The sequence below is a fragment of the Microcebus murinus genome, chromosome 13 (assembly GCF_040939455.1).
Source record: "Microcebus murinus isolate Inina chromosome 13, M.murinus_Inina_mat1.0, whole genome shotgun sequence".
Lineage (NCBI taxonomy): Eukaryota > Metazoa > Chordata > Mammalia > Primates > Cheirogaleidae > Microcebus > Microcebus murinus.
The window spans coordinates 75724673-75737867 of record NC_134116.1 but is presented as its reverse complement, the minus strand read 5'-3'; the positions used below and the strand labels follow the sequence as shown (position 1 = coordinate 75737867).

General features: G+C 37.5%; 1 protein-coding gene and 1 long non-coding RNA gene across 2 annotated transcripts in view; one reads left to right on the top strand and one right to left on the bottom strand.

The window, feature by feature from the left end:
• The window catches only part of FLT1 (fms related receptor tyrosine kinase 1), a 171072-nt gene that overhangs the window by 79630 nt on the left and 78247 nt on the right, over nt 1-13195 (bottom strand). The window contains exons 11-12 of the mRNA XM_076009526.1: nt 8571-8685; nt 893-1001 (exon numbers count right to left, since the gene is read on the bottom strand). Coding sequence (XP_075865641.1) covers nt 893-1001; nt 8571-8685 — 224 coding nt within the window. The remainder of the gene's footprint in view (nt 1-892; nt 1002-8570; nt 8686-13195) is intronic.
• On the top strand, nt 2854-12973 carry LOC109731368 (uncharacterized). The gene is made up of 3 exons (XR_002225076.2): nt 2854-2991; nt 9427-9562; nt 12888-12973. It is a non-coding gene; the product is annotated as an uncharacterized LOC109731368 (long non-coding RNA).

Genomic DNA, 13195 nt, shown 5'->3' with positions numbered 1-13195 from the left:
GAGACTGACTTCGTCTAGAGCGGCTCTGCTGTGCACCCCTCCACCTCTCCAAATCCCATTCCTCATCTGGAGAACGTAGGAGCCGTAATACTGAGTCGCCTCCAGAGTCTCTTCTAGCTCTGACACTATGTGAGAGTCTACTCCAGGCTATCTCCCATGGCACAGCTTACCCCTTGGCAATTTCTGCAGCCTGCCCTGAGCAGTGTGGTTTCCAGAGAGCTGGCAGACCGCCCAGGTTTCCTCAGCAATTGGGGGAGTGTGGAGCCAGGCAATTGTTTTCATACTTTGAGCTACTTACTTCCTTCCTGTACCCATGGAGTGCCATTTGTGTACCTTGGAGGTTTTAAGATTTGCAGACACCATCATATTTAAGGCTAAAATTTCTTAAATGCTATCAAAAAATAGCCCATTAACTATTGTTAATAAAGCTCACTTTGAGATTTCTATGGGAGAGCTTCATTCCCCAAAAAGTCTATTATTACCTAAATTGTGAAACAATTAGCTTCTTAGTTAAAAAAAATACCATGTCATCATATGTATTATAATTGATTTCCTTGATTGTTATTGAACAACTGCTGTATGCCAGACCCTCTGCTAGTACTAAAGGGAGTTAAAAAATCAACATGCAAGATCCCAAATTCATAATCCAGTCTGGGAGGGAGCCATACACAAATAACTCTGAAAGAGAATTCAGGGAAATAACAGTTTAGGAGATCCAATGATGTAGAATTCTATTCCTGAGAGCAAGGATGAAAGTACTCAAAGTTTGACAATTCTATGGAATGCTTTTTTTTTTTTTAATCACTCATGCTATAAGTACAATAAAAGCAAACAAGGTTGAAGAGGGACTGAGGTCACCAGGCTGTCTGTGGGTATAGGATGTGTGGCTTACCTGTGATATAAAAGCTTATGTTTCTTTCCACAGTCCCTACTTTATTGGAAGCCATGCAACTGTAGATTCCAGAAAGTCTAGAGTCAGCTACAACCAAGGTGCTGGCCGTCTGCAAAAGAAAAGGAAGCTTTAGCTAGCAATAGGACAAAGACCTATTTGAACATCCCTAAGCTACTGCAGAGTTCTGAAATGATTCAGCTATTCCATTCATTCAGCAAGGACAGTATTGCATGGGTGGTGGTTCCCAGAAAGCTCTCCCCTTGCCGAGCCCCAGCAAGAATGGAAAAATAACAGGAAAGCAGGTCCTCAGGAGACCGGGGCCTATGACATCCGACTCATATGAGGGTTTCAATCTTATTTATCTCATGCTGCTGGCGTAACAATTACAGACCCGAAGTCGAGATGTGGGACTGCACGTCCTACCCTACGAGGTGGTCAGTTCCACGTCAATGAGAGGAACAGGTGAGGCTGAGGCCTTCCCTTTTGTTTGGGTGACCTGAGAGCATGGATGCCATTTGGGAATAGGACCTTTTTCTGCTGTTTGGTTCTGTAACAGGCATGTTAAGTGAGCAAGCACAGAAGAGAAAGTTTGGCTGAACCATTTTTTTTAATGTGCTCAAATAATGTGGTATGCAGCCTCGAATGGTCCTGAAGGGGACTGTGTGTGTGTTTGTAAATTACGTAATTTCTCAGTTCTGTCAATTCCTAATCAGAAAATGAAGATAGAATTTATGAATTAAAATAACAATACTATTTCACTAGATTTTAATGCTGCTATTTGACATCTCTTAGCCTCAAAGAAACTAGTAGTCAAGTTTGCATGAACTTGAAAGCACTTTTCAAACTGTGCTATCTAAAAAGTAGTGAAACAAAGTAATGAAACAAAAATTTAGACAGCTTAAAGATTTGCATTGTCTTCTGTTAAAGAAAAGAATTAGCAATTTGAAACAAATTATTGAACATTCTTATTTCCTTTTTTTTTTTTGAGACAGAGTCTCACTCCCTGGCTAGAGTGCAATGGTGTCATCATAGCTCACTGTAACCTCAAACTCCTGGGCTCAAGTGATCCTCCTGCCTCAGCCTCCTGAGTAGCTAGGATTACAGGTGCACACCACAATACCTGGCTATTTTTTTCTATTTTTGATAGAGATGGGGTCTCACTCTTGCTCAGGCTGGTCTCAAACTCCTGAGCTCAAGCTATCCTCCCGCCTCAGCCTTCCAGAGTGCTAGGTGTTAAGCGTTCTTAAATTTAACCCAACCTTGCATAAAAAGTAATGCATCTGTATGAAAAAAATGAAAAGGCTAGTTTTTTCATACCTAAAATTATGAAAAATAAAGTTGATCCAGTTTCTTATAAATCTTTGTAGCCTGTCTCCTAGGACATGAATAACTGGTTATGGGCTTTGAAATTGTAGAGGCTATATTTATGCCTCTAGGCTAATAAGGTGTCCTAGCTGAAGAATGATGATCAAGTGGCTTACAGCCTAAAGCAGTGTACAGGTTGAAATGTGGCAGTGGACTTTCCAAGGTGGTGAACTTATTGTATAAATGGCTTGGCCATTAAGAAGAGTCCTAACATTTTCTGAGTTTCTAAATAATGTGCTAGGCACTTTACTTGTGTTCTCTTATCCCATCTAATAAATTAAGGTATTTCTGTCTTTAATCTATAAATCAGAAAGACTTAAAAACATGCTCCTAGTTTTTTTAGCCAGTAAATTCACTGGTTCAAATTCTCAGTAATTTTCACAGGTTATAGTGGATATTACACAATGCTTTCTCTTCTGTTTGTTGGAAAGATGTGCTTAATGACATCCACCTATATATTCTTTGTGTATTATTGAAATTATTGGTAGTGAAAATATCTGCAATAGGTGACATTTTTTAGTTTAGCAGACATTTACTGAGTGATTATCAAGGAGTTGCCTTGATGTTATAAGGGAGACAGAGATGAATATGACATAATCCCTGCCCCTAAAAACCTTTGGGGTGATAGAGAATTTCCTTACCTGAAGCTCAAATGTAAATTATTCCCTGTTTTTCAAGGAAACACTCCTGTGAAGGCAAATAACCCATGAGGAAGAATATGAAAGAGAACTCAGGTACCTCCTTTCTTATTTTGATTATTAATCTTTGTAAGAGGTGGGACAGCCACTTCCTTTAAATTATTGTACCCACCACATTAGAGTCATGGAAAAAAATGGAAGTAGTTGGAGGAGAAGCTGCTAGGTGGCAACATAAAGGATGCTGGCTGGTGGCAGCTTGATGGGCAGAGATCATCAAATAAGACTCTGGTTCCCTCATGTTGTCTCAGGAAGCTTGGGCTCAGGTGCTTCAAAGCAGTTTGCAACAGGTCAGAAACAGGGAGCTCAAATGCAGCCTTCCCATGCTTGCTCCAGCACTGTTCTTCTTAAGAAATTAGTTCTCAAGTGTTTATCATAAAGGGCCTAAGTAGAAACTTGCTTAGATTCTCGGATTTATTGTTGCTCATTAAATAAGTGGAAAGCTCAATTCTGTTGGCTTGAGATTATTTGAAATTATAAATAGCAATTACCTGCATCCATAAGTTATGTTTGGGTTTTTATAAAAATGATGTTGATTTTGCTAAATTCAGAGCAACTGAAAACATTTCATGGCAAGGGAAAGTCGATTCAGATGTACCCATTTGCCATACTGAGGACCTGTGCAGGTAATCTGGGCATGGCTGTAGCCATTTTGCGGGTCTCCCACAAAGAGTCAGGTAAGTCGAAATTTTTGTACCATCAGAGAATAAAATTGAGGTACCCAGAAGTGAAATGAATCCAGGTTACGTGATAAATGATGGCGATAGAAATGCCTTAGAGTCTTTCTTCTGTTGCCTGAGTGATGCCTTCTAAAACAGCTCATTACCCACAGTCAAGCCTGCCCCAGAGCTCACCTCTCCAAAGCTTCTATTAAAATAGAAGTAGAAAATGATGTTGATGGGAATTTACATTATTTCTTTGTTTCTGGGTACCTTTATGTGGCCTTTGCTATGTACCAGACAGTATGAAAAGCGCTTTGCAGGCATTATCTCATTTAAATCTCCCTATAACCCTATGAGATGGGTGTATTACCCTGTTCTATGGATAAAACGACTGAGGTTTATAGAAGTTAAGTGATTCACCCAAAGACACACAGAATCACCGACAGGCCTGGGCACAAATTGCTTCTTGCCTTAAAACTCTTTAAAGTAAATAACACAGATCTATTGGTAAAGTTCTTTCTACTCTTTGAATTGGTTTTTTTCTTGAGAATAATCCTTTAATCAGCAGAGATGGATCACATAAGCTAAATGCCACTACGTACAGAAATGCTAGTTTCCTTCTTTGATAGCATGTTACATAAGCTCCAAGTTGTGTTTCAATTGATATAATGTTATGTGGTTTGAAAATACTAATGAAGGAAAAGGTTATAATTAAAGAAGAAAATTTAAAAATAAAGTAGAACTTATATACTGTGGTCAACTTTACTAAAAATTATCTGATTTCTAGAGTACTTCTCTGCTTTCAGAGGATATATTTTTAAATTATAAATTAAAACATATTTTCATAAGAAACAAAAGATATTTGACAACCAAAGTTTAAACTTTATACGGTCAGAAAAAGGACCTCAACTATGAGTTGTAGGTAACTGTATTTGGCTGGACCAGAAGACAACTTCTAAGAGGACAGTAAGTTTCAATGTGTCAGTCTTCTAAGTTAAAGGGACAAGTCTGTTCCCAGTGCTCATAACTATGGTTTCAAGGGGGAGAAAAATGAAAATAGCAATAACAATTGGAGCAACAAATATCAACTAAATAAAAGAGAAAGTGCTAAGAATTTCAGTTCTAATGTATGTTTGAAATTATAATCATTTATTTAATAGGGTATACAAAAAAATTCTCGAGGATATATGCTTGTATTAGTTCTATAATTAATTTTCATTTTCCACAATTGAAATCCAATGAAAGAGGACTGAGGATGAGAAAGTGCCAAAATGAAATTAGAATATCAAAGTTCTTATCAGTCAGGAGATAAGAAGTAACAGTTCTTTCACATCTACTTAAAATTCACAGTGCCTCATTATTGAGGACAAACACCTCAACCTACAACATTTTAAAAAACTCTGTTCTGTGGTTGGTTTAATAGTTTGGGATAAGCAGCTATTCAGTGAGGTTTCCAGCTCAGTGTAATTCTATACTCTTAAAGGTCGCATATCTTTTTACTCCTCATTTTTACTGCTTGTACTTTTGGGGTGCTTCCACTTGCCCTGTGCAGACCTTGAGGATGTAGATATTAGAAACAGATCCTTCAAGTCCATTCTCTGGGCTCTTTTGTACGAGCCAGGAATGCTCATAAAGCTATCGTTAAGTACTGTAAGTTTGCAGTTTCTTCATGCTCCTTCCTTCCTTCCCTTTCGCTAAGCATTAGTAATTTATTACTACCATGTCGTTTGAACCTCACGGAACAGAATGGATGGGATGATGTGTCATTCTACTTAACTTCCAGCACTAGTTTTTGAGAAATCTATATATGGAACAATGATTTTAATCTCAGGATATTTCTAATATAGTTTCCTTTTAAGTGTTTCAGGGAGAAATAAAAGTAGATGTGTAAAGGTCATGGGAGAATCTAAAATTAACATAGGGTGGCACATTTGAGCCAGTTAATGGGCAAATAGAATGTGAGAATTAGAAAAAAACTGGTGTGTGTGTGGGAACTGAAACACAAGCTATAACTCTGTGATCAGTATTATTGCTTGAGTAATGAATTTGTCTCATACAGTACACATACTTATCAAGGTGCAGTCAAAATGATTTCGATGGAAATGTTGCTAAAACATTAAAATTGTCACCATTCTCCAGCCATACAGAATTAATGCTGTGATATGGAGTTCCTGTATGTTTTTTCTAACACAGGATTTCTTCTACTTCCTACTCCGTATCTACAAACCCAACAGTGTGGCAACCCCATTTAAACAATGCGAAAACCCTACATTTGTTATTAGCAACTCCAATTGATGACTCACTTTTCACAAATCTGGGCCAAAACTTACCAATAAGGAAACTGAATCGTTTTGTCCTCTATACCCTTGAGTTAAACAAACAAAAAAGGAAACGAAGAAAAAATTTCGACAGGTGCCCCAGCGTGAGTGTGAGTACTGCCCCACTGATCTGTAGGGTGGCATTACTGGGCAGGCTAACTATGTGCCAGTGGATAAAGGGATAACCACAGTTTAAATGGGGTCTTTAATTTACTTTCTAAAAGTATACAGAAAATAAGAACAATTTTAATTGTAAAGGAAAGAGTGCTGCATATAATTCAGAAATAGCAAAACTTCCATTTGTCACCATCATATGAAAGATATCTTTTTTCCACATACACAAAAAGATATATTAGTAGATACTAAAAGTAAAATTAGCAAATTCTCCTAAATTCAGAACATGAAATCAATAATTTACTTACAGTCTAATTATAATGACAGCTGTTAGGCTGTGCACCCTATATAACTTTGTTTAGCAAGAATATTAAACGTTTTTTTAGTGCAAACAATAGTTTAACAAAGTCTTCATTGTATATGATCACAGTCAGTTTGGGGAATTATAGTAGGGTATGTATGACAGTCACTTTATTAAAATAGTCTTTGTATAGGGCTGTCTCATGATATTTTTTCATTTCATCTTTGTAACAAGAAGCTAGGTAGGGCAGATATCATTTGCTCCATTTGTTTTTTTGGAGGAGAGAATTCAGGTTGAGAGAGGTGAACTGATTTGCATGTCATTATACAGACAGAAAGTGCCAGAACTTGACCATGGGGCTCCTGTTGGCAGGTTAGGTGGCACAAGTGCCAACTGTGTACAAAGGTCTATATTTGAAATCTTCTGCATGACTATAAAATTACAAGACAATAAATTTGTTTCAAGTATGCATGGAAAAAATTAAGGATGTTCTTTTATCTCAGCCAGGTTTTTTTATTCCACTCCAACCGTTTTTGACCGGTATTATGTATGGAGTCAGGCTGCTACTTCATGGTTCACACTAACCGGAAACCTCACCTAGCTTTCTCAATTTCCATTTTATTTTCTACTGTGTATTTTTGTGGATAGAATACTGAAATAGAACTGGAAGTTACTACTGAAATTATGTGCATAAATTTTTGTTTAAATATCTAGCTGTGAACAGTATAGTCACTTGATATATATAGTTAGGAAAAGGCAAAACGAATTGATACATCAATGGCATCTTGAAATTTTTCTAGCATTTGTGACAACTAACTGTCTACTGCTAGTAAACTGAGGCAATTTCCTTTTTAAAAATATGTAGTATCACCCATTTTAAACTTTCAAGTTTATAGAATTTCCTCTTTTCTAAGTATTTCATTAAACTGCTCTCTCATCAATAGCTACACATCATGGAATGTTTAACACCATTGCTTATTTGTGTTAGACAAGTGATTGTTGATGTTATATAAACCATTACCACTTTAGCTAATTTCTGTATTGGCTTAGTTGACCATGTTAACTGGGTTTTGGAATAGGAAGACTTTAGTTTGAATTTCTCATTTACACTTTTAAGTTGTGTGGCTTTGGTTTTATCAACTTATCACCCCAGTTTTCTTATCTTTAAAATGGAGATAACCACTCTGGCCTGGCTAAGGATGATGTTGACATTAGCATATGTCAAAAAGTTTTACATAATGTAAAATACAGATGTTATTTGTTGTTATTGTGAAATCCTACATGAAGAATGATGTCATCTACTTTGTCATCTTCAAATGCAAAGAATACAGCTGAATAAATAGATAGGGTAAACATAACCACACTCCAAGTAGACATGGGCACTATATTAATAGTCTCTACTCCAAATCAAGATATGCATGTGTAAATAGGCATTTTAGCAAGAGGCAATTTAATATTTTTTTTCTTTTTTAAAGAATCACTATCCCTGTGCTGGACAATAGCACATTTTCAAGGATATTTTTTACTAATTCAACAGGACAAAACCACTAGGTCTGAGAGGCACTGAGACTTGTGAGGTTCACAGGCTTGTTACCTATTGTCAAGGCTCAGTGGGGGTTAGGGGAATTGAAAATGAATGGCATACTGATTAGGTCAGGAATCTTGATAGAGAATGTGTGTTTGCATATCCCAATTTAGGCTTTGCCCTTGCAAAGAAAGATAGAAGGAAAAACATGACATTTCATGAAATGGAGACATTCAATTTTAGCCTTACGTCTTGTACTAGCTTTTCTTACTGGGACCCCACTTTATGTTTGTCATTGCTTCTCAGTCCTGGTTATTTACTAGATCAGCAGGGAAGCTTTCATGAGCCCTGGGCTCAACCCCAGAGATTTAGACATAATAGTAATTGGTAAAGTATTCTAATATGTAGCTAGGATTGAGAGGCACTGACATGGACCAGTTTGAAGTTCAAGAGGACAGCTCCACCTCTTCCATTAGGAACAAGTACTCATTTTCTTCGAACTGGTGGTTGGTTGGAGAATATAGCAGCTTGAGTAGTTTCAGTGTATATCTCCATGAAGACATAGCTCAGATATTGCCTTTCTTCTCTCTGAATTGTTTGAAAATGTGAATTACTTCTGGTTCCAAAAAAACTAGAACTGGGAGCTGAGAGTGTATTTTTAGAATAAATATCCCAGCACTCATTTTTACAAACAATACCTTATTCTTTCCTTCTATTATTGCCATGCGCTGAGTGATGCTCTCAATTCTGTTTCCTATGTTGCTGTCAGGACCCAGGATAAAGGGCTCTTCATTATTGGAACAAAAGTCATACCTATTAAAAAAAAAAATAAGTCATCACAATGTTGCTTAGCAGCATGGTCCAGCCAATGCCAGTGGTGACGAGTGAAATGAAAACCATTGGATAAGTCTTCAGATAACAAAGTCAAAAATTTTATGTGAATCTTCTTTCTCTTAGATTTTTTTCCCGTATATTCGTCCTCAAAACTTAAAAATAGCAAATATATTTGCCCAATATGAGAAAAACCCCATACCAATGTGCCACTTTATAACCTTCTTGTTCTAAATGTTAAATATTAAATAAAATGCATAAATTAGAAAATTAAATATCTAGATTTTAATTAGTCCCTAGTAGAAGTAACATGCAAACATAGGGAAATAAATGAAATTATATTAATGAATGGAAACCTTGAGAAAATAACAGCATTTCACATCTATAGAAGGCTGGCTTTTCATCAGAGTGTTCAATTGTACAGCAAACTTTTCCCAGGGTTAATTAAATGCATATGGAAACAAATAGCATGAAGCAATTATTAAATTCAGTCTATTTCTGTTCAAATTTTGGCATATCATGGCAAGCTCTTTAACTACTCAGGCCTTAAGTATATACATATAAAATAAAGGTGTTGATGTTGTTTACCTTTAAGGTCCATAAAATCTCTCTCTCTTTCTCTTTATTTGAAACATTTAGTCATTTTGCATTCTTACCTTCTGGACTAGAATTTTTGGTGAGCAGAAAGCTTGCTGGTCTCTAATTTGTACATGTTTTGGGCAGGTTCTAGAGATTTTCAGAGCAAGAGGAATTTTAAAGCCTAATTTCCAGAAACAATGCGTAGTTCATCTTAAGTAGGCGAAAGCAGTCATGACTTATGTGAGAAGAAAGTAAGGGAAAATGGAAGTGTGAAAGAAAGGTAAGATAAAAGGGATTGTGGTCAGAAAAAGTTCTGTTATTATTCCTTTCTGGTCCTTGGGCTAGGAAAAGAACTCCAGAATATTAAACTTCAAGTCTGCTGGATCCGGCTCCTCTCCCTCACGCCGTGTGCTCTGCAACGTCCCCTGCAAAGTACTCACCACCTTTTAGCATCCACTTAATGCCACTGGGACAACAGCTACCGGAGGACAAGGGCCAAATCTGCTTATTCACTCTGTCTCCATAGCTAAGCAAGGGCCTAGCATGTAATTGGCTTTCCACAGACTTTTGTATACATACCGACAGGCACCAGGTACCTGATCTGTTGTTTCTGGTAAGAGTTTTCATGTGTTTTAATTGTTTATTGTTTTCAAACATACTGAGAAATACAGAGTATAATGTGATAAACCCCATATACCCATTACTCAGATTTCACTCAGAGTTTGCCACACTTGCTTCACCTATCTCTTATTTCTTCTTAGATTTTTCTTTTGTGAAGTATTTTATTTTATTTTATTTTATTTTATTTTATTTTATTTTATTTTATTTTATTTTATTTTTTTGAGACAGAGTCTCGCTTTGTTGCCCAGGCTAGAGTGAGTGCCGTGGCATCAGCCTAGCTCACAGCAACCTCAAACTCCTGGGCTCAAGCAATCCTGCTGCCTCAGCCTCCCGAGTAGCTGGGACTACAGGCATGTGCCACCATGCCCAGCTAATTTTTTCTATATATATTAGTTGGCCAATTAATTTCTTTCTATTTATAGTAGAGACGGGGCCTCGCTCTTGCTCAGGGTGGTTTTGAACTCCTGACCTCGAGCAATCCACCCGCCTTGGCCTCCCAGAGTGCTAGGATTATAGGCGTGAGCCACCTCGCCCGGCCTTGTGAAGTATTTTAAAACAATTTCCAGACCTCTTGTCATTTTAATCTTACATACTTAAGTATTTCTTAAAAATATACATATTTTTCTAATGAAATCACATGCTACTTTTATACCTGATAGAATTAGCAATAATTCCATGGTGGTGTTTATACCTAGCCAATATGTCAGATCTCACCAAATGTTTTTTAAAATATCTGTTTTTAAAGTTCGATTATAAGATTTCAAATAAAAAAGAATAAGAGCTAACCATTTTTTAGGGAACTTCTGAAATATCTAATAGCTATTCCTTATACTCAATAAGTAAAATAAATGAATATTTTACCCCATATTGATTAATAGTGATAACTGAACCAAAGAGAAATTATATACTTTCTCCTTTTTAGAAATATTTTAATGATAATGTTTTTAAATCATTATGTAAAAGTCACTTTGCCCTATTTTTCATTATCAGTATTTTCCATTTTCTAGATAATAACATCCATACCTTAAACTTCTATTTGACTTTCTTTCACACAAACTCAGTACATGTATGAGTATATGAAATATCTATGTATACACATGAGTGCACCTAGATTAGACATGTGCGTGCATTCTTGGGATTGTGACATTGAACAGCTGAAGTCCCCAAAGCAATGAAAAAGGTAAGAGAGGCCTTAGTCAAAGATCTTAATTTCATACACTGATTCTTCAGGAAATGCAGAGAAATACATTAGAGTAAAAAGCAAGTTGAGGTATTTCCCAAGGGAAATACAGTCTGCTGTCTGAGATCACTTGGGGCTGTTGACCTCTGACACCCCCCACCTTCCCCCATGGCCCAACTCCCCGCCCACGGCTCTAAGTACAGTTACTAGCTACATAAGCCCTAGCATGGAAGCTATAGGCCAGACTTTCTGCCAGGCCCTCCAAATGAACAGGACAGATTCTATGGCTATTTTCTAATTTAGGGGCTGTTATTTTTCCCTCTTTGTAATTGGAACCATAAAAATAGAATGTCATTTAGGAGCCTTACTCTATAACGGCACTTGAAAAGAGATTTAGGGGGAGGGGAATTTGCCTGAGCCTTAAGAATACATCAAGCTCTTAAGGAAGTAGATTGTGCCATGTTTGAAGATGCAAAGATAATCACTGTGCTGGGAACCTTCTTGAGGGGGGAGGAAGCTGAACAACAAGAGGAAAGCAGCTTCGCTCCTGATTTCGCACAGGAAGTCCACAGTGCCGCCTGCCAAAGCGAGATAAGAAAGCTCCCATGCACTATTCTGGACAAGGCCACTGTTATCAGCTTTAGCTCGGTGCTGTCCTCTCTATGCTCCAAGCTCTGTCCCTTTCCTAATGAGCTTTAGGACTCCTGCCTCCATTTGCATATGGCACGCCAAGTACAATAGCATGGAGGTATTTATAGCCAGTGAAAGGAAAAAAAATTCTGGGGTAAGAGTGTATACTCCATGTCATCTCTGTCGATTGCTCTGGGGTTGGAACAACTTAGTTTCAGACTGGAGATTGGTATAAATAAATGGAAGGAAAGCAGCCAATTATGTTTCCAATACATAAGCTGGACCCTACATGTGACATGTCATGTCAGTCTTTTTAACTCCAAGTTGGAGCCATCTGTGGAGCCCTCCCATCTGGTCTAAGTTACTAGTCTTCTCCTCTCGACATGGGAAGGGAAACTGCCACCCTCCATGTATGTAGATGACACTGCTGACCTACATGCTGTGGGTTGTTTTCTTGTAGTGGTGATGGATTTGCCCTGTTCCCTCCACACTCATAAATATTTGGCTCCTCTGTGACCAAAGACAGATGAAGGCAGCATGGGGCCAGAGACAAAGGCAAAGCCAACGCAGGGGTCAAACTTATAATCGTGACAAATACATCGACTGCTGGCAGAATTTGTACTCAGTTCTGGCTCATTTCAGAATCTGTGCACTTAACCCTGACGCCATATGTAACCCGATATCCATGTACGACCATCATATAACAAGAAATTATTATACTCCAATACTTCTTTGCATCTAGGAAGAAAAGCTTTCTCAAATATTCACTACACAAACACCATTACCACCCTGGGGATTTAATGTATTTTTTAGCTCTTTTTGCATAGCATGGTCAGCTTCTTTCCAAAATTTGGTAAACATCTTTCATCTTACGTAATCAAAATATATTGAACATGCAATGTGTGCACAGTCTACAATTACAGTTTGTTTACATTAGAGCTCACTTTGTCACTCTGCAGTTCCTGAACTCAACTCAGTTTCCATTCACCTTTACAAATTCAGCACTCAGGAAATACAATGCAGTGTGTACCCAAAGGCACCTTTTTGTGTTCAGGTGTGCTTTTTATTAATTTCTGGTTTTTAATAGCTCTGATTTTCAGATTTTCTTCATTCCTCCTGCCTTCCTTTCCCCTCTCCCACCTAAAACTTAGAGCTGGTATGTTCTTTTCTTTAGAGGATGGACTGTCGCATCTGGTAGAATCAGAAGGAAGAGTCCAGCTGGGTGAGCTTTGCCACTGATGGTGAGTATTTGTGTTTTCTTTGAAGTGGCTCTCTCATGTGAGAAAATGATAGATTCTCTGGAGAATCAGGTGGGATGGTTCAACCCTTCATTTAGCCTTTCTAGAAATTGCCCATCTATTTAGTGTCTGTTATAGTACCCAAGACTCCTGTAGTTATCTGGTATAAAATTCTCATTTCATAAATGACTTTGTGTAAGGTTAATAACCACGCTAATTCTACAAGGCCTACTTTACAACCTGA